Genomic DNA, 25,386 nt, shown 5'->3' with positions numbered 1-25,386 from the left:
AAGTTGCTACCGTTGCTCTTAAGTTTTTCTTTCTCTAGGAACTGGTTAAAATTGATTGGGGACGCCATATCTACAACATATTTGCAATAGTTTAGACTAAGTTTATGACAAATTGAGTTCAAATTTTAATTCAATATAATTAAAAATCTAGGTGAACTCCCACTCAAAACAATATCCCTCGCATTGTCTTAGTGATCACACGAACCAAATCTACCGCACCTAAACCCGATCATCACGAGAAAAGGTGTGATTTCAATGGCGAACACTCAAAGTGTTCATCATATCAATCATATGATTCATGCTCTACCTTTCGGTATCACGTGTTCCGAGACCATGTCTGTACATGCTAGGCTCGTCAAGGCCACCTTAGTATCCGCATGTGCAAAACCTGTCTTGCACCCGTTGTATGTACTTATTGAATCTATCACACCCGATCATCACGAGATGCTTCGAAACGACAAGACTTGATAACGGTGCTACTAAGGATGAACACTTTATTATCTTGAGATTTTAGTGAGAGGGATCATCTTATAATGCTACCGTCGCGATCTAAGCAAAATAAGATGCATAAAAGGATTAACATCACATGCGAGTTCATATGTGATATGATATGGCCCTTTTGTCTTTGCGCCTTTGATCTTGATCTCCAAAGCGTGGACATGATCTCCATCATCAACGGGCATGATCTCCATCATCGTCGGCGAAGCACCAAGGTCAATGGCGCCGTCTTCATGATCGTCCTCCATGTAGCAACTATTACAACTACTTTGAAATACTACTCAACATGAAATTTAAAGACAACCATAAGGCTCTCGCCGGTTGCCACAATACAATAATGATCATCTCATACATATTCATCATCACATTATGGCCATATCACATCACCAAACCCTGCAAAAACAAGTTAGACGTTCTCTAATTTGGTTTGCATATTTTACGTGGTTTAGGGTTTTCGAGTAAGATCCAATCTACCTACGAACATGAACCACAACGGTGATACTAGTGTTTTCAATAGAGGAGTAAATTGAATCTTCACTATAGTAGGAGAGACGAGACACCCGCAAAGCCACTTATGCAATACAAGTTGCATGTCAAGCGTGGAGCAAATCTCATGAACGCGGTCATGTAAAGTTAGCCCGAGCCGCTTCATCCCACTATGCCACAAAGATGCAAAGTACTCAACTAAAGATAACAAGAGCATCAACGCCCACAAACCATTGTGTTCTACTCGTGCAACCATCTATGCATAGACACGGCTCTGATACCACCTGTAGGATAACGTAGCATAGAAAACAAAAATTTTCCTACGGCGAACACGCAATCCAAGCCAAGATGCAATCTAGAAGACGGTAGCAACGAGGGGATTGTCGAGACTCACCCTTGAAGAGATTCCAAAGCCTACAAGAGGAGGCTCTTGTTGCTGCGGTAGACGTTCACTTGCCGCTTGCAAAAGCGCGTAGAAGATCTTGATCACGATCGGTTCCGGCGCCACGAACGGGCAGCACCTCCGTACTCGGTCACACGTTCGGTTGTTGATGAAGACGACGTCCACCTCCCCGTTCCAGGCGGGCAGCGGAAGTAGTAGCTCCTCTTGAATCCGACAGCACGACGGCGTGGTGTCGGTGGCGGTGTAGAAGTCCGGCGGAGCTTCGCTAAGCTATGCGGGCAATATGAAGTGGAGGAGCAAAGCTAGGGTTTGGGAGGGGGTGGCCGGCCACTCTATGGGGGGCGGCCAGCTTGTGGTCTTGGGGTGGCCGGCCCCCTCCCCTTGGCCCTCTATATATAGGTGGAAGCCCCAAGTGTTGGACTACAAGTCTTCGAATAAGACCCGAACCCAAAACCTTCCATATGGTGGGAAACCTTCCCTCCCACTAGAGGTGGGAATTCCACCTTCCATAGGGGGTTGGCCGGCCCCTAAGGGGAGTCCACTTGGGACTCCTCCCCCACTAGGGTTGGCCGGCCATGGAGGTGGAGTCCCATGTGGACTCCACCTTCCTTGGTGGTTTCTTCCGGACTTTTCTAGAACCTTCTAGAACCTTCCATAGAACCTTCCGCATCATTTTATTCACATAAAATGACATCCTATATATGAATCTTATTCTCCGGACCATTCCGGAACTCCTCGTGATGTCCGGGATCACATCCGGGACTCCGAACAAATATTCCAACTTCATTCCATATTCAAGTACTACCATTTCAACATCCAACTTTAAGTGTGTCACCCTACGGTTCGCGAACTACGCGGACATGGTTGAGTACTCACTCCGACCAATAACCAATAGCGGGATCTGGAGATCCATAATGGCTCCCACATATTCAACGATGACTTTAGTGATCGAATGAACCATTCACATACGATACCAATTCCCTTTGTCACGCGATATTTTACTTGTCCGAGGTTTGATCATCGGTATCACACTATACCTTGTTCAACCTCGTCTCCTGACAAGTACTCTTTACTCGTATCGTGGTATGTGGTCTCTTATGAACTTATTCATATGCTTGCAAGACATTAGACGACATTCCACCGAGAGGGCCCAGAGTATATCTATCCGTCATCGGGATGGACAAATCCCACTATTGATCCATATGCCTCAACTCATACTTTCCGGATACTTAATCCCACCTTTATAACCACCCATTTACGCAGTGGCGTTTGATGTAATCAAAGTACCTTTCCGGTATAAGTGATTTACATGATCTCATGGTCATAAGGACTAGGTAACTATGTATCGAAAGCTTATAGCAAATAACTTAATGACGTGATCTTATGCTACGCTTAATTGGGTGTGTCCATTACATCATTCATACAATGATATAACCTTGTTATTAATAACATCCAATGTTCATGATTATGAAACTAATCATCTATTAATCAACAAGCTAGTTAAGAGGCTTACTAGGGACTCTTTGTTGTTTACATATCACACATGTATCAATGTTTCGGTTAATACAATTATAGCATGGTATATAAACATTTATCATAAACATAAAGATATATAATAACCACTTTTATTATTGCCTCTTGGGCATATCTCCAACACGCGCCTCCATAGCCCTGAGGCCACAGGAGACGAAGCAGATCAACAACGCCATCGACAGAAGGAAGGAGGCCCTAATCGTGTGTGTCTATGTCTCGGGAACGAAGGTATATAGCTTGACTTGATGTTGATCCGAGTACTTGACAAGTTCTTTTTACAACAAGATCATTCCCGTAGCTTTTGTGCTGCTTATACTGTACCCTAACACTTAACTCGGCGGAAACTACGAAAATAACCTAATCATGAAAAGTTGGCACAAAATAACCTGAATCCTAAATCAATTCGCAATTTAAACTATTTGCATGGCGCCCTCACGGAGCCATTCTCTATACCATTTTTTCGATAAAAGTGCTTTATTACTCAAAAAGTTTTAAGCATTACACCCAGCCTCTACATAACTAAGATGCACACAGCCGTTCATAGTATCAAAAGGATCAAACAAAGTGCTCCTAGACGGAGAAATTGATAAAACAATATACAATCTCGGAACAGCCTAATTGGCCTCATTACGCCTATTATGTTGTCACACATGTTGCGAAATAAACTCATTCGCCGTGTTCTCCAATCGTGTAGACATCTCCATACAGAGGTCGCGATCCTCTAAACGTTGGAGTGACAACCATGAACGGAGCAAAGCCGTAGCGCGGTAGACAACCAGCAAAAGAGAAGAATTTTTCTCATTAAAAACCTTGTTATTTCTACATAGCCAAAGCGACCAAACAACAAAAATCGCACCCGTCATGATAAGCGTTCTATACCTAACGTCAACCCCATTTAGCCAATTGCCGAAAATATTTGCAACGCTACGGGGTGGATATAAGGTAGAACATATCAGAATAATTGACCATATAGACCGAGCAACACGACAACTGAAGAAAAGGTGTTTTATTGTCTCTTGTTCATGACAGAAAACACATTTCATACAACCATGCCAGTTGCGTTTGGCAATGTTATCTTTAGTTCGAATCACACTCCGACGAAGAAACCATGCAAAGACTTTTGTTTTCAAAGGTATCTTCATCTTCCAGATGGATTTGTTATTAACTACCTGTTGACTAGGTATAAAGCTTTGTACATGGAGCTGACCGAGAATTTACCATTCTTGATAAGACTCCAGCGAAATTCATCGACACCCTGAACCAACTGGATTGAAGCTAATCTAAGTAGCAATTTATTCCATGAAGCCAGCCTGCTCTATACCATGAACTCGTGGTCCATGACACCATGCTCTATAGCATGAAGCCATGGCCTATGGCGCCATGGTTGTGACACCTTGAACCATAGAGTCATGTTCTAGAGAATGATGCCTTGGGCCACGACATCGTGCTATAGAGCATGACTCCTTACCCCATTGCATCATGGAGAGGAGTTATTTTCATAATTATTTTTAGATATGTTTTTTGTGTAAAACTTTTGAAAATATGTTTTTTTTGTCAAAATCATCCTTCGGTCAGATAATTCACATCTTACCACGACGACTTTTTTTGAATTGTCACCGGAGGATTTATCCCCACCTGAACTTGCTCATCCGACACCTCCTCCGACAACGGCCAATAGCTAGGCATGGGAGGAACAGTTTTTTTGGCGGCTCTAGCGCAGATGCCGGCAGGCAGCTAGGGTTTCAATGGAAAGAAATTCATCATCTCAACCACAATGACTTTTCTCTGGATCAATGTCCCAAAACGATAATAGTGTGTTTGAGAAACAAGAAGCAATGCGTCACATATGACAACATGCAGTTTGCAATCTGGACTACTGTTGATTGCCGTGACCAAAAGCCTTGCAGATGACGCTCATCCATTTATCCAAATCGAACCCCAATCCATCCATCCATCCATCCATCAAAGTGACCCAAATGATCATCGCCCATGTGGCCTTAACGGAGCGGCACACCCCAAAGCAAAGATAACATCACAAGTTGCACACCACTCGCTCTCCAACGCAAAGCCAAGAGGGCACTAGTTGCTGCTGCTGATGAGTTATTCCGTGATATGCTATCCCAGAAATATTTAATATCCCATCTGCGAATCGTGATGAAATCACACGCAAAAGTGAAGGCGCCCGATTGGAAATCGTCGCCCACAAAAATGGCAGCGCCGGCACGCCTATATATACGCCACCGGCACGCTCGCCATCTTCTTGCGCCTCCTCACACCATCTGCTCTGCTCCTTTCCATTCACACACCTCTCAGCTTCTACTCTGTTTCGCTGCTCTGCTCTGCTCGTCGAAGATGGAGTGGACGCGCGGGAAATGCATCGGGAAGGGCGCGTTCGGCACGGTGCACCTGGCCGTCGATAGGGCCACGTGCCGCGCCTTCGCGGTCAAGTCGGTGGACACCAAGGGCGCCGCGCCGGCCGCGGCGATGGCGTGCCTGGAGAGTGAGATAAGGATCCTGAAGCGCCTCAGCTCGCCGTACGTCGTGGCGTACCTGGGCGACGACGCCACAGCTGCGTCCAGGAACCTGCACATGGAGCTGCTCCCTGGCGGCACCGCTGCCGACGCGGCGGCGGCGGGTGGCATCGGCGAGCGCGCGGTGCGGCGCGTCCTGCGCCCGGTGGTTGCCGCGCTGCACTACCTGCACGACGTCGCCGGGGTGGTGCACGGGGACGTCAAGGGCCGGAACGTGCTCCTCGGCGGCAACGATGGCGCGAAGCTCGCCGATTTCGGAGCGGCGAGGCTCGTGACAGAGGCTGCGCCACGGGGCCCGCGCGGAACGCCGGCGTGGATGGCGCCGGAGGTGGCCCGTGGCGGTGCTTCGACGCCGGCGTCCGACGTCTGGTCGCTGGGCTGCACGGCTGTGGAGCTGCTCACCGGGAAGCGGCCGTGGTCGGAGATCGGCGGCGCGCTCGAGGTCGGCGAGCTGCTGCTCCGCGTCGGGTTCGGCGGGAAGCGGCCCGAGCTCCCCTCGTGCCTCTCTGACCCCTGCCGAGACTTCGTCGACCGGTGCCTCCGCCGCGACGCAAGCGAGCGGTGGACCTGCGAGCAGCTGCTGCGCCACCCGTTCCTCGCCGCGGACGCCCAGGACGACGCCGGCGAGCCAGAGCCGTCTCCCCGGGCGGTACTGGACTGGGCTGCGGACTCCGACGCATCATCCGATTGCTCGGAGGCCGACATGGAGGAGGAGCACGAGGTGATGGCGCGCGCAAAGGGGAGGATTGCCGAATTGGCATCAGACAGGACGCGCACAAGCTGGGCGCGCGAGTTGGATGAGTGCCCCACCTGGGCGTCCGACACCTGGGACCCACTGCCCAGTCTCGAGATGTCAACCAATGTGCCATTGCCATCCGACGCTGCCACAGTCGCCGATGCAGGAAATGGCGGCGCCCTTGGGCCCGCATTTAGCGGTGGCAGCAGTGACGGTGTCCTTGCCACCGCCGGCGGCGACGGCGGTGTTAACGGCCGTGCTTGGTGCGATGATCGATGTAGGAACCATAAATGTTGGTCTGGGGCTGATCGGCCCAGTTGGCCGCCGTCGGCCGTTGTGTTCATCATGCTGGTGTCATGTATTCTCTCACATTTGATTCAATCGAAGAATTTTTTGATCAAGCAGCCGGTGAATATTTTTTTACTGTTTCTGGTTCATGCTTCTTTGGTGGTTTTGACTGTGGACTCTTGATCGATGTTGCTGCTAATTGTGTGAGCGAGTCGGCCAAGATTGGTTGGTCACTGGTCAGCAGGGCGTGTGGCGTGCTTGCTTCCTTCCTTCCTTTGCTAGTTTTGCATTGCGGCGACAAGAAGATGAGTGCAAAAAACCATCGCTTGGCTTTTGCATACCAGTATGTGGCTTGACAGCCAAGCCAATCTTGCATGTCGTCCAGTATACTCTTAAGTTGTCTAACACTCAACAACTCCAATTTATGGGGAACCAACATGCATCTGCCCGAAGTGGCGGCGGTTCCTTCGTGGTCGATTGATCAGGTTCAGATAGGGCATGCAGCTGCAGAACGAGGTGATTCAGAATCCCCCGTTTATCATCGAGTTTCTTTAACAAATGTAGAGCTTACTGCACCGCGACTGGATTATGGTCTTCAGATTGTGGGAGAATTCAGCAAGAAACTGTCTGAACTCCGGCTTGCCGGGTTTGCTAACAAATACTGTACTACCTAGAAGGGCTACCGGCAGCAAATCTGCATGACATTTCTCTTGTCGCGCAAACAGATTTGCACTGGTATCTGCGTGGCCCGTGGCACTGTGAATCCGTGCGAGCAAGCACAAGCATCACGCGGATCGCGCTGAACCTGTACTGAACCTGATATTACCGGCACATCGATCTGCGTCGGGATCATCAGGATGGGATCGCACATCCGTAGCGCACGACGAGGCCGATAGAGTTTCATTTCCAACTTAACTTGCACCTACCAAGACAACACCACGGCCATCATCGTACGACGTGCTAGCGACGTACTGTACGCCGGGATCCTCGCGTACAGGCACGTCCCGGCAACCAGCATGATACGCGAGTTAAGCGGGTGTAAAGGAGGAGGATCCCGCGCGCATCGAGGTTTCAATGCAAATCATGGGGTGTCATGCGCTGCCTGCTACGCTCATGAATTCGCGGCATATATATCGATCGATCGATCAATCAATACGAAGCTGTGGTCTTTAGTACTGGTACAATATTTGTACCAGTACTAAAGACCACAGCTTCGTATTGCTTCGGATGATCTGGGTACACCGATGACATGCCCAGGCTGTACGATGAGAAAGGATTCAATGCGTCGCTGTACCAATCCGCCATGAACGATCACCTGTACTTTTCTTTTTTTTTTAAATGGGGGCAAAAGCTTTACCCCATTCTACTAATTAAGAAGAAATGCCCAGTTAATTAATGGGAAACCGGGCCAAAACCGTTACAACAATAACACATACTCTTGACAAACTCGACCACCACAAACAACGGCAACATGCAACTCCCACAACCATAAACTCTCGACACTTTGCCAATCCCACCGCTGAGAACACATGAACAAACATCTCAGAAATGGCAACGCAAAGAGAAGAGAACTATCCATCAAACAGCCGCAACTCCTTTGTGGTGCCACTCTTCTTGTTTTTGTTTCTGAGATACTCCTTCACGTTCTGAATTTTGTCCTTGGAGGTCTTCTCAGCCAAGAGGCAAGCAATCTCCTTGCCAGATCCAGGGATAGCCGCCTCTAAACGAGCAAGCAAGCCGCAAAGCTCTCTAGCAAATAGAGCCTCGGAATTAGGCGCCAATGCATCTGCTTCAATACGCTCCTCGCCATAGAGCCCTGGCTCAACCAGTGGTGTAGAAGCCACCACCAAGGTCCCAAGCGACTCAACCTGCATATGCGCCATCGATACAGGAGGAGAAGTCTCCCCACACAACTCATGTAACTCGGGGATCATCTGCATCACCGGAGCCATGATCCCATCGATGTCCTCGCACTCAGAGGCAACCAACACATGGGGCTGCGATGACATGCATGACCTAGCACGGGGGGAGAAAATGGCACTCCTCTCGAACCAAAGGCGAATCCTCTAGGGTCTTGCCAACAATAGCTTCATCACCATCCTTCGACGACATTTTAGAGACCTCATCATCATCAACAACCGCAGACAACTTCTGCTTGGTGAACAACTTCTGCTCAGTAGACTCACATGAAAACAAGTCTGCGCGCTCTAAAGAAGCAACACGCTCCAACAAAAGCTTGATTGTTTTTGCCTGTTCACGCAAGGGACGAGACGCCTCTTCAATGTGGTCCGCGACCAGCTGAAGGAGCTCCGTGCGCAGTAGAGAAAACTGGGCCTCCAAAGCAGAGTCCAAACCGGCAGATGCAATGAATTCCTTGCAATGCCTAGATGGGGACCTAGGCAGCACCGACACACGCGGCGACGAGTGGCCCACGACCTCGGCCCAACTCCGGGACAACGAAGGACTGCAAGGCTGGGCGGATGAAGAGCAGTTCGGCTCGCAACGAACACGAGAGACCGGAGAGCGAGCAGCCGGAGAGCGAGCGTGACAGAATCTCTCCCGGTGACCAGGGCGACGACAACAAATGTATCTAAATGGCTCACGACATGCTCTGACTTGGTAGCCACGCTCGAGGCAACGAAAACATCTTCCTCGAGCCCACCGCTTGAACGCGAGGCTATGCTCAAGAGTCAAGACCTTCACTCGACGGCTCAGGGAGAGTGGCCCGGCTGGAGTAGCGTCCACGACCCACATGCTCCCAGTCCCCCTTGGCTTCTATAGCAGCTGCTGCAGCAGGTAGACTGCCACCGGTCGACACTGAAGAAGGATCAAGCAGACGAGCCTCCTTCTCTGGCGTCTTCTCCTCATTGCGCATATTGTCCATCACCTGTACTTTTATACAAGCATCAGATCAGAGTTCGCTGCCACTATTTAGTACGAACGAATGAGGCGCCATGCCCTGTGTATCAACTAATACTGGTATACAAGGACTACGTCTACGATATACGAATGTACTGCTAGGAAGGTATACATCACCTTACAGCAATAAGGATACATGTACTGTACATCTGTTGCTAGCAAAACATGGAGATGAGAGCGACTGAAAAGGCAGCCACATCCATGAAACTCAGACAACTCAGCCGGTATCCATTTCCAGAAGCGACTCCAAATAATTGTACATACACACAGACCCCAGCCACACCACCATCCAGAAACACAAAGGCTTGAATGACTTTGTCTATTAACCAAGAAAACCAGATGACCGACGCAAATCAAACTTTGCCTAGCACAAACATTTCACCAGAGAAAAACACAATGAAAATTTGTGGAAGGAAGACCGAACTCTGACAACGAAATGAATCGAATGACACTCATTTGACAGTTCACTTGTTCGAGTATAGGGTGGAATAGCAGCCGGGCAGGCGCTTCACTCTTTAGCGTCCTTGGTATCATCTACTGCTGCGGGGGTCTCCTTTTTCTCCACAGGTTCCTCCTTTTTCTCCTCAGTCACCGTCAACTTCTCTACCAACTCGGCAGCCGAGGAGGCTTCCTCACTCTCTTTCTCCTCATTCTTTCCTTGTTCCTCGGCGATCTGGTCTACAAGATCCTTGAATTTCTTGCAGTCTGAAAAAGAATCAGGAAAACATTAGGATGATGTGATACTTTGCTAGCTTTCCTGGATAAAATAGCGTAATCTCATGGCGCCTGGTATCTCATCTAGCTGCAGCAGACCTCAATTTATATAAATCTCAAGCCTTGGGAGAAACTTTCAGTCTCCGGAACTGCAAACTAATTACAAGTGACACCCGCTATAAATTTGTCAATACTAAGTATCCTAAAATGCTGACATGGTAATATGCATATAACATATCTTCACGAGAAATTTACATCAGAAGCTCTTGAGCTTTTGGCAGTGTGATGAACTGAGTCAATACTCAATATTCTTGGTAATTCACTTACAATGTCCTTGTGATATATTTCCACTTACGTCCAAAAACTTTATGTAAACAATGCAATGGATGTGGCATACAATGTACATCCTTTAGATAGGAAGAAATTTGCTGGGGATATTGTGAATTTATAATTGGCTACTAGTCAAGTACTAACTCAAAGCTGAATGGAGGTGTGAACTAATGAAAATTGTTTTAGAGTGAGAATGCATGCAGCATTATGGGGGTCACAAGATGATGAACATCAGTTTCATACTACCAGCATATCTATCAACACCATGGATATTCAGCTATGTGAAAAACTGAAATGGCCTGCAAGAATTATTGATTTACAAATCCTATATATGCGCAAACTCATCGAACTGATCCCAACTTTTACAACAATCTATACAGCAGTTTTATGACAAATATAAATCCTTTCTGCTTAAGGTGAACAGTTATTTCATCACGAACTGTGAGCACTTGAAATTAGCAGAGCCTCTAATGGGGTCAAAATTAGCAAGTTAGAATGACAAACAATGATAATTTTCATGCAGCGCAAAGCATCCAGCGGTAAGGCGGTGTTAAACATTACTCACTACTGATACTGAGCTTAAGTAAACCCAAAAGAACATGAAACTCTGTCGGTGGTTGATTGGTACAGATACTGAGTACTGTTTATGGCACAGAATAGGTCTCCACAGTTCTGCCGTGGCGTTTCGGGTAAATTGAAGGTGGGTATAGCATGCTAGATCAACCTGAATGAAGTACTACTACTTAGCTAATCAAACCCTAGGCGTACAAACAATTTATAGATGCATATAGCAGGACAGTGGACCAATACTTTTAAATAATGCACGACATAACAAAAACACAAAGCTGCAGAGACGATAGGGTGCTCACTCTCAACGGATCCAAAGCGGATGGCGAACATCTCCTCCTTGAGCTCCCCGTCGGCGAAATCCAGAGCGTGCCACACGCACGACTTGTCGCTCCCGGCGTGCTCCTGCATCTTGATCGACGCCACCACTGCACACCGAAAAAAAAAACCTAGGATGTCAAAACCCATCCGTCCAGTCCCCCAAATCGAAATCGCAAAGCCGAAATCGCCCCCAAAACAAAGTACCGAGGTGATTGGCGCAGATCTTGAGCGTCTTGGCCTGCCGCATGACGAGGCGGACCTTGGCGGTCTCCTTGTGCTTGAGCAGCTTGACGGCGCCCGTGCCCCGCTCCTTCCACTGGCTCCCGTCCTTGTCGAATCTGTAGAGCTTCGCTTTCCTGCGCGACCAAACCAGAGGCGTCAGGCGTAGATCGAGGACGGGAACGATCGGATCGGGCTAGATTGAGTGGCGGCTTACATGTCGAGGAGGATCTCCTCGTCCTCCTCGCCGGTGGTGATGGCGACCTCCTCGAGCTTCACGATGGGCGCGATCTGGGCGCCGGTGTCCTCCTCCTCGCCCGCCGCCGTGGCCTCCTCCTCCTCCGCCGCCGCGCGGTGCTCCGCCGGGTCGGCCATGGCTGGAGTGGTGGCGGTAGTAGGGCTTGGGGGCTGCGCTCGCTTTGCTCTAGTGCTGCTGCTAGGCGTGTTGCGGCAGCGGCGGTGGTGGGCAGGGGAGGAAAAGGGAGGAGAGAGAAGAAGAAAAGGGCTTATAAAAGATGGTGGGATGGAAACGTGCGCGTCGGAAACAGCTCCGATTTGGGGAAACCAGAGTAGGGTTGCGTTACGACTCGGGTGGACTTATGAAAGTTAAAATTTTCACAAATTATGGACTTCTACAATTTTGAAACTTTTACACGAGAGAGATGAAAGACATTGTCCATTTATGCATACCGTATTCAATATTTTTATAAAGTATAGTTAGTTGCAATACTGTTTTGTGTTACTGAGTAGAATGTGGTTTTGTGAAACATCTCACACATCGGAGCATCATTGGATGTCCTACAGGTTCCCGTGTCTTTTCCTTTCTGAAATCATCAATGTGGAACAATACACAAACTCGCAACTCTCTCTCTTTCTCTCTCTCTCTACATTTTCCACTTTAGTGATGGCAAAGCAAGAGAACGCTAGAGGGGACAAGCCCCTCCCCCGAGCACATCATTGAAGTGCATATATATAATCAGAGTATTTTGAAGTCCTTCGCGGGGAAAAACTATCATGTCCACATAAAGTCTTGTTGATATTCCTACACTACAGAAAGAACTCCTTGGCCTTGTAACTTCTAAATTGAAATGCTCGACTTTGACCGTATATCTAACTTCGGTCCATTGTTTCCATGTATGTGGAAAGTAGTCACAATATATGGAAGATGTGTATACTCCCTCCTTCCCAAACTAGGATGTCTATATTTTTCAGTCAAAGTCAAGTTTGACCAACTATGTACAAAAAAATATCAACATCTAAAATTTTAAATGCACATATTATGAAATATATTTCATGATAGTTCTAAAAATATTAATTTGGAATTATAAATGTTGACACCTTTTCTAGTTGATCAAAATTTAAGAAGTTTGACTTTATCCAAATATTATAGGCATCCTATTTTGGGATAGAGGAAATATGTTAGTATTGCAACATAATACTATTGATGGTCAAAATATTAAATTCTGGGAAAATAATCATTTGCCCACACCTAGTTGGCAAATATAAATCTTGTAGGAACATTTTCAAAATTTCTAGTCAAACCCCAACCTTTAAAATGATGTAATTAAAATCAACAACCCAGATCTAATCCCCACCAAAATTTTCAGCTCGCATTGATCTAAATAATTATATATCTGAAACATGCTAGCTCTGAGCGACCATAAATCATATTGATTCTATATTTTAGCTATATCTAAATACAACGAAATAAAACTCTATCCTTCGATCACTAACAACCTATATATGCACACCACCTACTGCAGACTAAATTGCCTCAAAATTATCAATCTGGATAAACAATAGACACCTTGAGACAAATCTAACATAGAGCTAGAGCATCACTAAGCATATGTGTTTGCTCTTGTAATAATAAATAAATAAATAAATAAATGAACCATGTGTTTGTTAGTCAAAATAAAGTATGGCTTTCCTAGAAAAGGAGGCTAGAGCCATTCAGTTTGGTTTGCCCAGATGTTTTATTAGTCCAAGTGTAAGCAGGCCCGCTTTTACCCAAGTTGAATAAACCATACTGCTTAATCAAAGCACGAAAAGCATATGTACGAGTACAAACAACTAGTTCAACATTACAAGCTGAAGCACAAGCTCTATTGTTAGCAACTCGAGTGGCAACAACTCTACAACTTTAGCATCACACTTATCTAACAAACAACAATGTTCTTGCAGATGTAGCAACTTGGTCCCATGAGAAATAAGGAGCCACATAGCTGAATTTAGTAACTTATCAGGACCTACAATCTATCATATCAAAAGGGACCTAAATGGAGCGAACGTTAGGCTTTCAGACGATATATATGTCTTAGCCTATCCAAAGTTGTTCCAATTTACTCATTAAAGCATATTATGTCCTACTACCTCCATCCCAAGGCTTAAGGCCTATTTTTTCTTCAGAAAGTTAAACTATGTTAAGTTTGAAAGAAATACATTTGTGCTTACAAGCATGGGTGTGGGTGTTGTCATAGCCGTCCGATGCTTTGAGATTCTAGAAAGATGGCAGGTGAGAGAAATCCTTTTAAACAATTTCTCCAATTTTACAAAGCTTGTGGATCCTAGCAACAGAGTCAAAAAGCCATCCGACATGGCTTTAACACGCAGGATTCCCGGAGCAACCAGGCTAGCGCGGTACTGTTTCTTCCTCTCTCTCTCCCTCCCGACACGCACCCGTTCCTCACCCCTTCTTCTCCACCATCCTCTCCTCCACTCCTTCCTCGCGCGCCCACAGCCCTCCCGCCGGCGACCGCTCCGGCCCCGCTGGTCGCGCCCTCTTGCTCTAGTAGCCATGGGCTCTCAGAGCCACCTCTTCTTCTCAGATTCGGAGGCGTCCTCTTCGCAGTCCATCTCCTCGGCCGTGCCTCCCGTCCCCAAGCTCCGACAAGGTTCCGGTCGTCACCGGTCACGAGTGCGGTCCCTGCGCGGGCCCTCAGGTCACGGATCATAGGCGCGCGGCCCCTCCCCAGGGGCCCCGTCCTGGCCCGGTGTGGATGACAGTCTGTCCCCGCTGAGTGCACTCGCCGCCCATATGTTCAGCAACGGTGACGACGGCCGCATATCCAGGGGTTGCACGCACCCGCGCGGCGAGTCTGGTTCGGTTGTCCCTGCTCCGGCCCTGCACCGGGAGACACAGCGTGTGGAGCCCAAGCAGGAGGTTCTCCAGGGAAGAGCCAGCCTTGCGGCAGCAGCTGCAGCGCGAGGCTCCCATGCCAGCAGAATATGAGAATATCAACAAAAAAATCACTCTATACAATCTGAACAATTCATCATCCAGTTGTAGAACAAGAAAAAACGGGGAATATGGAAAGAAATTTTGAGAGAGAGACGACGCCGTTTGGTCCGGCGTGAGACAGCTTTGCAACAAGAACAGAGTAGCCATCAAACATGCTGATTTTCATATCCGCGTCGCGTCCAGACTCCGACGTGAGAGAGCTTTGTTCTGGGAAGAGTATTTTGATTCGTTTAGCAACTTCTTTATATTGAAACTGACCAATTATGTCAGCTACATCTCAAAAGAAGCAAACAAAAACGCACGCTGTTTTCCACCTTTTACAAAGATTGAAAGCCAAGAACAGAGGCACCCCAATATGTTCTGACAGAACACCATCGTGCTGTTTTCATCAAGATCCATCATTCGAGAAAGCGAGGTTGCATCAGGTTATAGCACCTCCTGCCCGTCTACCGCCACCGCCAGTAGTACATGCCGAACTCCCCGTCTTACTCCCTGAAGCCGCCATCGTCGGCGGCTGTGCATCCTGCTTCCGATGCAGAATCACCATTTTCCGGAGCTGTAGTCTGTGTGGACGTGTACTTCTAGCAGGTTGTATGCGAATTCATCTAGTTCACCGTTCACCCATTGCTGCCGCTAGAATCTCAACGACGACCTACGCGGAATCAAAGCAACAGAATACATTTTAATTTTATTTTGGAAGGATGCATACACACAAAATGGATCGGACAGCTCCCATTTTTCTAATTTATTCGAGAAAGAATAGAGAATCAGACAGCCGCAAGAGGAATCCACAAAATAGAAGTTCCAACCTAGTACGTACTCAGCCATGGAGCAAACAAAACAGTGAGGAAAAGTAGTACAGTATGTACAGACCAAGACGCCGTCAGTACATCAGCGAGGAAAGGAAGGGGGGATAGAGAAGAAAAGGAGCTCCGGCAGAGAGATAATGTATCTGCGTGCTAGCGGCGCGGCGGAGACGACGGGAGGTGGAAGCGCTGCAACGCGGAGCAGCAGGGATGGCGGCGAAAGGAAGGCGATGAAGATCCGCGACCTCGCAAAATCGGGGGCAGAGGAAAAGTAATTAATGGAGCTCTCGGAGCAGCTCTATGTTTTGGATAGGGGGATAGGGGCAGCAGACATCATCTCTGCCTACAGTCTACTCTGGACATGGATGGCAACGCTGTTGCCTGGCCGCGCGGAGCAAAGGAAGGAGAAAAGCAGATAAAGGATGTGACACATACAATGAGAAAGGGAAAAGAAAATGGTCAGGAGACAAGCAGCAGCACGAATCTCAAGATGACCATCAACGGTACAGAGCACACCCACACCCATGCGTGGGTGTACAAAATCCACTCTCTAAGTTTGACCAAGTTTTATCAAAATCATTAACATGAATAGTACAAAATCAATATCATTAGATAGATAATGAAATATATTTCATATGTTATCTACGAAATATCATATTTGTTCATAGATTCTTCTAAAAGTTAGGTCAAACTTCACTTCGTTTGACTTTTCATATAAGCTTTAAGCATTATGATGGAGGTAGTATTGTATTTGCCGATCAAGGATACAAATCACAGGCCTTATAATACATGTTGTAAAGTGCATGTAAGTTTACTTAAAATTTGGCTCCGGCGCCTCCAATTTTAATTTTAGAAGAAAAAAAACAGAAAATTGGGATGGCTACGTCGGCGTCGCGAACATCCGGCCTGAGATCGGACGGTGGCGATGCCAAAAAGGAACTCGATCCTACGTGGCACATGGCTCGAGTCTAACACTGCGACCGCCACGCACCCTGGTTCGAAAGCTCCAATCCCATTGGTCGAGCACGCTGGAGGCCGCCTCCGCACGCCACGTGCACTCGGTCGGGAAACATCCAGACCCCTCTTCTCCAAACTCGGCGGCACTCCGCCCATGGTTAAAATCCATCTTCCTCCTCTGCTTCCCTCCAAACCGAACCCAGAATTTAGCACCAGAGGATTCATCCGGAGAAGCGAACCCGACCGCGAATCTTGCACCAGGAGGCTCGTCGCGGAAGAGCGGAACCCGAACCGAAGCAGTTGCGCGATGGGAATCCCCGTCCGAACCCTCCTCGTCGCCTCGCTCGTCCTCAGTTCGATCGCCCTGGATGTCGCCGCCAAAACCTTAGATCCCTACAAGGTGAGCCATAAGCAATTACGAAAAATTTCGCTGTTATGTGGGGTACTGGGGTTAGCTAATGCGGTTCTGGGATTTCGATAACTCAATTGCTAAACTAGTTGCGCAATGGGCGGAAGTGATGCGTAGTTTATTTTTGCGCAATTCAGGTGCTAGAACGGAATAGTAAATCACGGTAATGTTTATACATAGCCCTTACCAAGTGTAAGGGAGTGGTGCTACTGCTAATACGCACAGCTACATCTGAAAGTGATTAAGTGTGCTTCCATTTGAACGTATCTGCCTAATTGATGCTTCAACATGATTGAAGTGGTTTTTTACTAACCATTGGTATATCCTAACATCATGCCTTCTTTTTATGTTTCAGGTACTTGGGGTTGACAAGAATGCCAGCCAACGGGATATTAAGAAAGCCTTTCACAAGTATGTATTCTGTTGTTCAACTTCAGAAAAACAATGTGAATTTTGTTTTTGTGTCTGATAGTCTGTCAACCAAACGTTTATCTAATTTCTGGTGTCCACAGGCTTTCATTAAAATATCACCCTGACAAGAATAAAGACAAGGGTGCTCAGCAGAAATTCGAAGAGATAAATAATGGTAAGACACACACAACTATGTCCATATAAAGTACTTACTGGTATTAATATCTTGGTCTATTTGGTGTTTTAGACATACTGACTGTGTAATGTGTATATGTCTATATGCGACAATCCTTCACTGGAAAATTAACATAGTTCATTGACACTAAATAATGTTTCAACCACAGATAAATTTTGATTCTGGCTCTTCCATGTTTCCATTCACATGTTGGTTGAAGACTTTTGCGTTGATTTTGCTTAGGTTTGAAGTGTGCTGGCTCTTGCCTATGGCAGGCTTGTTTCAGTCATCCAGAGAAACATTCTGGGTGTTGCATGTTGTCCCTTGAGCTTTTCGAGATTCAGAGAACTGTTTATTCTACATCTGCTTCTCTTTGCAACTGATATATCAGTCCACCAAGAAGTTCTGTAACCTTATCAGTAAATTGCTTTTCAATCCATGATTATTTGCTAGGAGATAAACGATAATGACCGTGACTCTATCCTTTCGTGTAACCTTGAACTGTCTAAACCGAGCTGGTGTCGCCTTTGCAGCGCATGAGATTCTGTCAGATGAAGAGAAGAGGAAAAACTATGATCTCTACGGCGATGAGAAAGGTAACCCAGGGATTGGTGGTGGACATTTTGGGAACCATGAGGGTTTCACTGGTGGTGGTCCCAAGACTACCTATTTCAAATCCGGTGATGGATGGCAGACAATGGGTGGTCCGGGAAATGGCAAAACATTTTCCTTCTCATTTGGTGGCAACCCTGGGTCTGACGGTGGAAATCCGTTTGGCTTTGATCTTGGTGATGTTTTTTCCAACATGTTTGGTGGTGGTGGATCAATGGGAGGCAACCAGCACGGTGGATTTGCTGCTGGACCCGGTGCAAGAACTTCCAGCCAGCATACAAACCCTGTCACCATTAAGGAGGTCACAATGCAAAGTTTCAACAAAGAAATAGCTGATCAAGGAATTACTTGGATTTTGTTATTCTATACACAACAAGCAAAAGGTCAATTTGTGCTAGAAAGTGTCCTGGAGGATGTGGCTCGTTCACTGGATGGTGCAGTAAGGGTAAGCTGATCAGCTTTATTACATAATGATGATCCTTGGCAGTTAACATATATCAAGAAACGCTTATATGCTGACTCTGTTGATGCAGGCTGGTAAGATAAATTGTGAGAAAGAAAAAGCTCTTTGCAAAAAATCTGGTGTCTCGGTAGGAAAATCGGCTCGTCTCTTCATTTATTCGTACAGCACTACAGAGAAAGGGTCTTTGCATGAGTACTCTGGAGAAAATGATGCTAAGAGCCTGAAGACATTCTGTCAGGAACACCTGCCGAGATTCTCCAGAAGGGTAGACATTAGCCAATTTAGTTTCCCTTCACATGCCTTACCAAACCTTCCTCAAGTACTCTTACTGTCAAAAAAGAAGGACACGCCAGCAATGTGGCGTGCTGTCAGTGGGATGTTCCGCAATCGCTTAATTTTCTATGATGCAGAGGTAAGAATTACTGCCTGGGAAAGTTAATTTAATCACTGAAGCTGTGCATTGGGCTTTTCATGGGAAGGTCTGATACATAACATAATATACTAGCGTTTCGCGTTATAATTATTTTTTAATCAATGGTTTATAGGGAAAATTTTAATTATAGATTTGAGGCATAGCTTACTGATAAACGTGATGTATCATAGATCATAGAGTAAAACTTCGTATATTAATCAGTGAACAATCAAGGACGGGAAACATACTATCTATCCTATAAAAATTGAATGAAGGACATCGAGTGAAAGTAATTTTTTTCGTCTTCAGGTTCAGGATGTTTCTCTTCCACTGCTCAAACGGCTCGGTGTGAAAAATGTTCCGGCGCTTATTGGCCGGAACATTAATGGTGAGGAGCAACTTCTGAAGGATGGTATTTCAGTGAAAGATCTCCGATCTGGTATCAAAGAATTGAAGACTCTGCTCGAAAGTTTCGAGAAGAAGAATAAGAAGCTAGCATCAAACCAAGCAAAGAAACCTGAACCGATGGAAAACAAAATCCCTCTCCTCACAGCTTCTAATTTCCAGGAAACCTGTGGAGAGAAGGCTTCAGTATGTATTATTGGTGTTTTCAAGTCAAACAAAGCAAAAGAAAAGCTGGAGACCGTCCTGTCCGAGGTTTGCCTCCTGTCATTTGATGATAGACAGAAACATAACTTTGTTTGTTCTTCGTACCTAGCCTTTGTTTAACACACACATTGTTGTGTTGTGATTTCTGCATTCAGGTATCCCATAAGACTCTGATCCGTGGGCAGAGGTATAACTCTGGAAACGCAATTGCCTATGCCTTGTTGGACGGGAACAGACAATCTGCGTTCCTGTCCTCGTTTGACAAGTCTGGATACCAGTCGTCTAACAATCTTCTGCTTGCCTACAAGCCTCGTCGTGGGAAGTTTGCCGTGCATAATGGTGAGTTAACGATGGAAGAAGCTGAAAGATTTGTGGCTTCCGTCCTGAATGGAGACGTCCATTTGTCAGCAACCAGACAGAAGCCGGTTCTTAGGTAGAAAAGCTAAGGGTCGCAGCTCTAAGCATTTTTTTTTTGGAAATAGTTGCAAGTGATTTAGGTGTTAAGTGTTAACTAGAATGTAGTGTGATCTGGGAAGCTTGTACATAGCTGAATCGAGAGAGTAAAATGTAAACTGACGCACTGGATTGGAGTACATGTATGTAGTAGGGATAAGCATGTTTGGGCTATTACACCCTCGGAGTTCAATTTAATCATGGTCATGCTTATGCTTTTAGCTCTGTTAATCTAAGATCTACTGTTTAATTGCTTACGTGCTTCTGTTTAAGCTATGGCATTTTAATTGCTACCTGTTGGTTCTGCTAATATTCCATGCTTCTTATCTAAGCTTCTAGGGTTTAGTATGTTATGTTGTTTGGTCACATTGGCCATTGGCTTGGATTATTCCTGGTTCTGCTTCTGATCATTGCTGCATGGTTAAGTTGTAGATAAGTAGATGATTCATGTGCATGATTACTATCTTAGTCATTTAAAAGACATCAGAGATAAGAACCTATCTATTTATATTCTATCATTTTTCTTATAATTTTATTGTATATGTGGTGTGTTATTCCTTGTTTATGAACTATTGTTAGTGCTTCCTGTAATACTGTTGCTTGATCATGTGATCAGTGTACGTGTTTTGCAGAGTGACTTGGTTATCTCCCGTGTTTTCTAAATTTCTCTCTGCTCTCTGATTACGGATGATCCCCACTTTTATACTATTCCTTCTTATCTGCTTAATTAAATATTTTTGCTGTTCCTCCCAATTCTGATAAGAACATATATACTCTCCTCTGTTTCTTGCTCAACTTCATCTTTGCTTTCTCTCCTCTTATTCTGATAAGAACGGATTCTACTCCCCATCTTATCTCATTTCTTTCTCTTTAAATCTGATCAACAGATACTACCTTCATTTTTCCAAGTTTTTTTTGGTGTTGATTTTGCCAAACGCACAACATTTCTATTTTACTTGAACAACATTCCTCCTATTCATCACTCTCCTTCTTGTGGACTACCTTGTGAACTTTGAAGCCTGTTATTCTGGTTATCAGAATAACCTGCTTCTGGGGTTAGTCTTCTCCTCCTAGCTCCTTCTGGTTGATCCTAGATACAGGTGAGTGTGGCCCTTCGCATGTTGTTCCTTGTGGTACCAGAGTGGTGTGGTGTTGTATCTATGTCCAGGGGTCCTATTTATATGTCCTGGCTGCCATGGTGGCTTGAAGTCTGAATTGTGACACTTATTTGTCCAAGTTGAGTAAGCTACTTGTTGTCAGTGCTTTGTTCTCCACTGATTAGTTCGCAGTCAGCTCTGCATGCCTTGCTGCCTAGCTCTCGTTGATCTCTATCTGGGCGCAGTTGGGGTGGCTTTAGAGACGAGGCTCGCTGCATGCCTCGCCTTATTTTGGAATGCCAATGAGCGTTGCTGATTGGTGGGCTGATGTGGGCCGCTCTGCTGATTAATGGTAGTTTGGGCTTACTGTAATCCATCTGAAGTTTAGCCTCTAAGAGCAGCCACGGTGTTGCCAAAGGCCAAATATGCTATGTAATGAAAAATGATTTTGGTGTTAAATGGCTAAGTTTTCCACAGTGTGTAGATTGTCAAAAAAAAACTCAAATTTCAATGGCCTAAAAACAAAGAGAGACACTAGAGAAGGGAAATTTGGTTGTACGAGCAGCTACTAGCTACTGTAATGTTCGGCTATGACAATGCTCTCCCAAATGGAGGAAACTAATGAAAAAATCTAACTTCATGATTTGGACCCCTATTCAATATACACTGTGGCCGCAATAACAACTCCAGTTGCCATTTTTATTGAACCTAGAGATTTATCCATGTTTAATTTTTTTTAGACAGAAGGCTTGAGCAGAGCCCGGCTTTAAATTAATGAAGCCACAACCATACAACAGACGATTCGACGATTCAAGATACAACTCACACCGCCAACCCACGCAGATAAACATAACTAATAAGAGTCTAACAAGGCCATGTGCCCCAACACATGTCCGCCATACAACAAGAACACAAAGATATAAGATAGCGACATCGGAGAATGCTATGGCTGCATCCTGGAAGAAGCATGGAGCTCGCGTAATCTGCCAATCGTCAGCTCCACCGTCTCACGATCCTGTCTCCTAGCCACTTGCTTCCACACAAGGTTCTTGGCCGCGGTGAACTCCTAGGCACGCTGCATGATGGGGATCGCCGACGCTGGTCCTTGGAGTCGGACACTCTTGCGCGTCGGACCTGCCGGCACGGTCCTCGTGCGGCGAGAGCGCGGCACCGTCGTCTCCATGAGCACTGGGAGCTGCGCGCACCGGTCGTCCATGTCGTCCACCTCGCCACCCTCCTCATCATCCTCTCGACCCGTGGCCTTGTTCTTCGCCGGGGAGCCCAGCGAGTCCTCGGAGTCGTAATCCGACCAGGTGGTAAGGAGTGTGGAGGAGTCCACCGGCGGGAACACCGGCGGGTCCACCCTGGCCTCCGCGGCAGGCTCGGCTGGCGACACCTGCCGCCCCCGGGCTTCCTCCGCAGCACTGGCCTGCTCCAACACCACCAAGGGCACCGGCCAAGGTGCAGTCTTTCCCATGTTAGACCCGTACTGGTCGATCTGCATCTCCACCTGGCCGGGCAGACCTGGTGGCTCGCTGGCACCCCTAGCCATAAGGGCAGCCACCGGCTCCACACCCGAAGCAGCCGCAGACCCCCTGCCCTGCGAGGTGGCCGGCGCGGACTTGCTGCGCGCCACCGCCTTGGCTCTGTCCTTGTCCCCAAGAGGCCGCCATTCCTCCTCCAGGGGGAGTTGGCGTCGTCCTTGTCGTCATCCATATCATCATCATCCTGATGTGGAGGGGAGGGCGGGTGCGGTGCCGGGGCCGCCACCCTTGGCTCCTCGACGCGGATGCCCACATTGTAGCAGAGGCTCTTGTGGAAGAATTGCACCGCCCCATTCCGCTTGGAGGGGTTGCGGCACGCCACAGCATCCGCACCGGGCCCCTTGCCTTGAGGGTGCTGAGGTCGATCTCCAGTGGCCTACCCAACATGTGCATGCCCACCATGAGCCTCCGGGTGCGGCGCATGCACCTAGGCAAGCCGGAGATCCTCACCTAGACCTCCTAGAGCTTCTCCGCCAGTGCCGGGTCCGCATCAGCCAGGTTGATGTCCACCACCATGCTGCACAAGGTGAGGAAAAGCTTGCCGCTCCGGGCGCTGAACGTGAGCGTTTCCCTGGAAGGGAACACCACCACAAACTCTCGCGCGCCCAAGGCGCGGACTTGCCAGTCCCAATCGCCCTCGACCAGGTGACAGAGCTCCTACTCCAGGCCGACTACCGTTAGCGCCACCCCGAGGAAGGTGATGATGGCCACGTTTGACAGGTTGTCTTCCTCGTCGTCCTCATCGTCAAAATCGACGTAGAAGAACCCCTCCCCGGAGATGGCATGCCCCATCATGGCCAGCTCTGGTTCCTTGCCCTTGGTTGGGCACGCGGCGGAGTGGTGGCCCTCCTTGCCGCAGATGACGCAGATGGGCTCCGCCGTGCATCTCGCATGTAAGTGGCCTGGCCTACCGCACTTGAAGCATTCCACCTGCGCCAGGCAGGACCCCGTCGCACCCCCACCCATGGAGGAAGACGAGCCCACAGCACCCTGCTGCTTCCTGGCCGGAGGCGCCGGTGGTTTCCCAACCGCGCGCGCGGAGCCACGGCCCTTGCCGCGCTCCGCCTCCGTGATCTCCGACGGCTGCGCCGCTTGCGCATCGGGCCTTCCTCTTCTTCTCGCGATCAAGCCACCATTGTGGCTGCTGTTGCTATTGAACGCTGCCACCACCGCTCGAGCTCCCCTACCGGCGGGACCTCTCCTTGTCCTTGACGAGGTTGGAGCGGGCGTTGGCCTCCGCCCGCGCGTCCTCCACGGCCGGCCACTTGCCGTTTCCGTTGCGCCCACCTTGACCCTGGCCTTGGCCCACCGGCGCAGCCCCACGAGCGTTCATCACCGCCGCCGCGTAGGAGAGGAGGAGGGGTGGTGGTGGTGGTTGTGTGCAAGAAACAGATCGAGCCAAGTGTTTGCGTCGTCCATCCATGTTTAATTGCCCCGTTGTTGTTGCCTCTAGTTGGCTAGTGTTGCCTTCGGTTTCCTATGCATTTGTTGCCTTCGGTTGGGTCACTAATAGCTGGTTTACAATTGTTGTTGTCAATTCTCATATTTTCTGATCAAAGGTATCATTTAGATTACTTTGGTCACACTAGTTCTTGTCCCCGCATGGGTTAAGCTCCTAAACAAAACAATGCATTTCCCCCAAGACACATACGTTAACCCATACTCTCCTCTGCCTTGTCTTTGATGTTTTTTATTTTAGGTTTGAAGATGAATTTTTTGAACCACTTTACTGTATGGGGTGTAATTTGAAGAACAAGATTGGGAGAAGACCAAGATTAGTTTTAGGATTTTCTAGTTTTTTTGATATTTGGTCACTTATCATAGTAACGCATGGTTATAATCATGTACACTTGTAATTACATCATTTTTTGACTAATCTGATCTCAGTTTCCTATGTTGTAATCTTTTAGAAAACTCCTACCTTAGCTTAGTTTTTCTTGTCCTTGTTCGTCCTTGTTAATCTAATCTCTGTTTGCTATGTTGTAAGCTTGGTGTCTCGTTGGCTATGCAATGCCTTTTCATTCCACTTGTAATTACGTCATGTGCATTAGTAACAACTCTTTGTAATATTCTTTTAAACTCTGTAGTAGTCTTTTGATTTAAAATTTATTTGAGATGTACATTTCAACTATGTATATGAATTCTTGTTTGAATCAATAATATTCCATGATGTTTTTAAATGTTGAGTTAAAGTTGAAATTACAAATTGTAACATAGTTGGTCTTTTGTAAGTTGTGCTTGTGCATCTCAGTCCTTTTAATTATTAATTATTTACCAGGTGTTCCAAAGGTAGCAAAATAAGCAAAGATCATGCCCACTTCCATAACTCCTTGCTAGTTACTTTAATAATTTAAATACTTTGTTTTTCCTACTTACGGGTGCATGAGATGCATTGCACACAGGTATATTCCTCGTTCTCGTCAACAAACCATGTCTTCTTAGGGCGCAGTGTGTTTTCCATAATATAAATTTCATGTAAAATACAAAGTATAATCTTTGTTTTATTGTAGTATGAAATTCTGATGTAGCTACTTTACATCACCCCTGTAACCACAAATTTCCATGCGCACAAGACATTTGAGTACACATGTTTACATATGGCCGGTGAGGCGGTGATCATTCATAAAAGTAGCAAAAACGAGAATAAGATGC

General features: G+C 47.0%; 3 protein-coding genes across 3 annotated transcripts; 2 read left to right on the top strand and 1 right to left on the bottom strand.

Annotated features, from left to right (window-relative positions):
* The first annotated feature begins 5,162 nt into the window (after positions 1-5,162).
* On the top strand, positions 5,163-6,658 carry LOC124695468 (mitogen-activated protein kinase kinase kinase 18-like). The gene has a single exon (XM_047228309.1). It carries the CDS (start codon positions 5,273-5,275, stop codon positions 6,656-6,658), a length of 1,386 nt encoding a protein of 461 aa, XP_047084265.1. The 5' UTR covers positions 5,163-5,272.
* Positions 6,659-9,602: 2,944 nt separating this feature from the next.
* On the bottom strand, positions 9,603-11,982 carry LOC124698160 (ran-binding protein 1 homolog b-like). The gene is made up of 4 exons (XM_047230674.1): positions 11,763-11,982; positions 11,531-11,682; positions 11,308-11,433; positions 9,603-10,099 (listed from the first exon to the last, which is right to left on the bottom strand). The coding sequence occupies exons 1-4, from the start codon at positions 11,918-11,920 to the stop codon at positions 9,903-9,905; spliced, it is 633 nt and encodes a 210-aa protein (XP_047086630.1). The 5' UTR covers positions 11,921-11,982; the 3' UTR covers positions 9,603-9,902.
* A 4,744-nt stretch (positions 11,983-16,726) lies between these two features.
* On the top strand, positions 16,727-20,225 carry LOC124698159 (dnaJ protein ERDJ3A-like). Its single transcript, XM_047230673.1, has 7 exons — positions 16,727-16,949; positions 17,314-17,369; positions 17,471-17,544; positions 18,078-18,601; positions 18,690-19,031; positions 19,341-19,688; positions 19,796-20,225. Exons 1-7 carry the CDS (start codon positions 16,857-16,859, stop codon positions 20,075-20,077), a joined length of 1,719 nt encoding a protein of 572 aa, XP_047086629.1. The 5' UTR covers positions 16,727-16,856; the 3' UTR covers positions 20,078-20,225.
* Positions 20,226-25,386: the final 5,161 nt, after the last annotated feature.

The sequence above is a fragment of the Lolium rigidum genome, chromosome 3 (assembly GCF_022539505.1).
Source record: "Lolium rigidum isolate FL_2022 chromosome 3, APGP_CSIRO_Lrig_0.1, whole genome shotgun sequence".
NCBI classification, from domain to species: domain Eukaryota; kingdom Viridiplantae; phylum Streptophyta; class Magnoliopsida; order Poales; family Poaceae; genus Lolium; species Lolium rigidum.
This window is presented reverse-complemented; position numbering and strand designations above follow the sequence as displayed.

Coding starts and splice junctions, on each gene's coding strand:
- LOC124695468 (XM_047228309.1), top strand. CDS start 5,273: ATGGAGTGGACGCGCGGGAAATGCATCGGGAAGGGCGCGTTCGGCACG.
- LOC124698160 (XM_047230674.1), bottom strand. CDS start 11,920: ATGGCCGACCCGGCGGAGCACCGCGCGGCGGCGGAGGAGGAGGAGGCC. Junction 11,683..11,762: donor GAGGAGATCCTCCTCGACAT/GTAAGCCGCCAC, acceptor TTGGTCGCGCAG/GAAAGCGAAGCTCTACAGAT. Junction 10,100..11,307: donor CCGCTTTGGATCCGTTGAGA/GTGAGCACCCTA, acceptor ATTCTTTTTCAG/ACTGCAAGAAATTCAAGGAT.
- LOC124698159 (XM_047230673.1), top strand. CDS start 16,857: ATGGGAATCCCCGTCCGAACCCTCCTCGTCGCCTCGCTCGTCCTCAGT. Junction 17,370..17,470: donor ATTAAGAAAGCCTTTCACAA/GTATGTATTCTG, acceptor TGGTGTCCACAG/GCTTTCATTAAAATATCACC. Junction 19,689..19,795: donor TGGAGACCGTCCTGTCCGAG/GTTTGCCTCCTG, acceptor TTCTGCATTCAG/GTATCCCATAAGACTCTGAT.